At 48.5% G+C, this 2664-nt stretch overlaps 1 protein-coding gene across 1 annotated transcript; it reads right to left on the reverse strand.

Annotated features, from left to right (window-relative positions):
* Positions 1-571: 571 nt before the first annotated feature.
* On the reverse strand, positions 572-1951 carry LOC121808964 (zinc metalloprotease ZmpB-like). The gene is made up of 2 exons (XM_042209520.1): positions 1026-1951; positions 572-809 (listed from the first exon to the last, which is right to left on the reverse strand). Exons 1-2 carry the CDS (start codon positions 1949-1951, stop codon positions 572-574), a joined length of 1164 nt encoding a protein of 387 aa, XP_042065454.1.
* Between the last annotated feature and the right edge of the window lie 713 nt (positions 1952-2664).

A 2664-nucleotide genomic window follows, 5' to 3' on the forward strand; every position in this document is an offset into this window, starting at 1 on the left:
GAATTCCCCGCTCCCTATTTCTCCACTCAGGCCCTATGGCCTCCTCTAGACTGCACATTCCCAGACGCACGGTCCACTCAATCAAACTCATCCGTATCTCTCCTCCAAACAGCCTAAAACTGATACACTCCTCATCTAGATCAGTGGTGACCTTAAATCTAAAGGTAGTGAAAAACTCTTTTGCCAATCTAACCGGGACACTAGGATCCCTATTCTCCAACAACCATTCGAATCCTAACGCGTGCAAATAAGATAGAAACTGCTCGCGGACACCTAACTCATCCAAAGAAGAAATGTGAAGTACCTTTCCGCTCTTCACCTGCTTACTCCCTTCATCCTTACTATCGAAAGCTTTCTGTAGCTCCTTCGAGTCGAAAAGCTTCATCTCCTCCACCAGTTCATCAGTAAGGTCCACTGTCCAGTGCTTATATCAGAGTCTCTCTGCGGGCGGATGTAATAACTCCTGATGATCGTTCGGAAGTTTCTGTTCCTTGTACTCCTCATCCTCCATGGACGTATCACTGGTCGATTCAGATTCCTCACTGATCTCATACTCACTATCACTCTGCTCTCATCGGCTGGATGGGGTCCTCTGAGCAGCCTCAGTGATCACTATGCCAGTGTTCCCGAGATGCGGTTTCTTGGTGCTAGGCTTCTTCTTCATAGGGGCATTCCCCTTTCGTTTTCTCTCTTCACTGTATCTCACTTCCTCTCTGTCAACTTTGTCTTTTTCTTCTTCGGGTTCTTTCTCAGCTTGTGATAAAAATGGATCCTGGGTAGTAGGACCGGTCTCCCTGTGGCCTACTGACCTGGATGCGAGGTCTAGACCCTCAGCCATCCCGTCAGCCTCTTCACCTTGGCCACTCAGTGTTGGAGAGGCCGCTTTGGTTTCCATTGCAGTATCCTCTAGGTCCGTAAGAGGTAAAGACTCCTTCCCAGGTTTTGTGGGAGTGGTCCTCTCCTCTTCGCTCAAGATTTCCACGGGATCTGCCTCTGTGTTCGGTTTCGCCCTACTAGCTGCCCACTTTCCCAAGCATCTATGCGAAACCCTCTGCGGTTTAGGCCGGTCTGCCTTAGGATCAGCCTTCAATATTAAGCTCCGCTTTATGGGCTTGGGCTTCACTACTGGAGGCGCCTCTGGTTCTGGCTCTGGGATTTCTGCAGCTGGTTCCTCCTCTCCTACCTGCATTCTACCACCCCCTACTTCCACTCGGGGATCTACTGGTTCCGGCTCTTTCTCTTCTTCGTGTACTTCCTCCTTCCCTTCTACTGACTGGGAAGTATGACCTTCCTGTGTGGTTCCTGTAACGGCTTTCTCAACCCCTCCTACTGACCTTGATGCGAGGTCTAGACCCTCAACCATCAAAGCAGTATCTTCTCTGCGGTTTACCTCTTCCACGATTGACTCAAACTCCGTATCGGTCATAAGGCTGCGCTTCTGTGCCGATTCGTTCAGATCTATTTCTTCCCTAACCCTTTCTTGACGGACGGTCCCCACAGTAGGTGTTCTCTCCGTTTCGCCACTCCCTTCATGGGTTGTATCTTCATGGCTGGTCCTTTTCTTACGCTCCTCAGGGTCGGAGTCGTAATAGGCGGCGACAACGTCGAGCTCCACCGAATCTGGCACCGAGGTCTCCGACGGCGAGGTCGCCGATGAAGATCCCTCCTCTGATTGTTCCTCTGCGTGACTGACCGGTGCAGGTGGAATTTCACTGGGTGCGGTTATATTCCCCTGCCCTCTGATTTGGCTGAAATTCGCCAACTCCGCCGCCCAGTTCCTAGTGGGGTCTTGTAAACGGAGAAACTCCGACATTGCGTCTAGAGATATCATCGATGGGGCTTGCTGAGTTGGTGCCGAAGGTTGAGGGTTCGGCGGTGGTTGCGTTCCAGGGTTTTCTTCACGGCAAGACGAAGGTGGTTTAATCTTAGTAGCGAACGCCTTTTTCCCCATGGTTTCAGTGGTGATTTGGGTCTTGGGATTTGATTTCTGGGAGAGAGTTGGGTTTGAGAATTTCTTGAAAGGGAAATTGAAAATGAGGGTTTGTGAAGGAGAAGGGTTAAGAATTTCTTGAGAGCGAATTTGAAAATGAGGGTTTGTGAGGGAAAAGTGTTGGGACGGTGAGTTTAATTTGGGTGAGAGAGAGCAGTTGCAGGTGGTTGTAACCGGCTATCAGGGGTTGCCGGTCGCGACGCTTCAGAAGGGAGGCGGTTGAGAATGCTGGCCTCAGATTGGTCAGCGTGTCCTTTCTTTCTGCTCACGCGCCACTCTAGCAGCTGTCACCCTGCAAAAGCTGCACAAGCCTTAATTCAAAATATCGTCCTCTCCATAATTTCCCCCATACTTACCTAAAAAACTAAATCAAACGGGCACCTAAATAAAATTTGAAATAGCACCAGATAAGTAATCCCTTGGTGAACGTGTACTCCAAATTAAAATTAAGGCTCGAAAAATATTTTTGGATTTTTAGAAATTATCTTGCATGCAAAGATTAACTACGTATTTACAATATTTACATCTTCCTTAGGAAATTTGGAATTCTACTTGGCCAGTATATGGAAACTATTTTCAAAAAGAAACTAGCCACGTGGAATTCCAAATTCCTATCTTACTGATCAGTAGACAACCGTAGTGAGTGGTTGCAGTGGAATTTCATCCACTACACC

This window comes from Salvia splendens, chromosome 6, assembly GCF_004379255.2.
Source record: "Salvia splendens isolate huo1 chromosome 6, SspV2, whole genome shotgun sequence".
Taxonomy (NCBI): domain Eukaryota; kingdom Viridiplantae; phylum Streptophyta; class Magnoliopsida; order Lamiales; family Lamiaceae; genus Salvia; species Salvia splendens.

Coding starts and splice junctions, on each gene's coding strand:
- LOC121808964 (XM_042209520.1), bottom strand. CDS start 1,951: ATGGGGAAAAAGGCGTTCGCTACTAAGATTAAACCACCTTCGTCTTGC. Junction 810..1,025: donor TCGCATAGATGCTTGGGAAA/GTGGGCAGCTAG, acceptor CCTCGCATCCAG/GTCAGTAGGCCACAGGGAGA.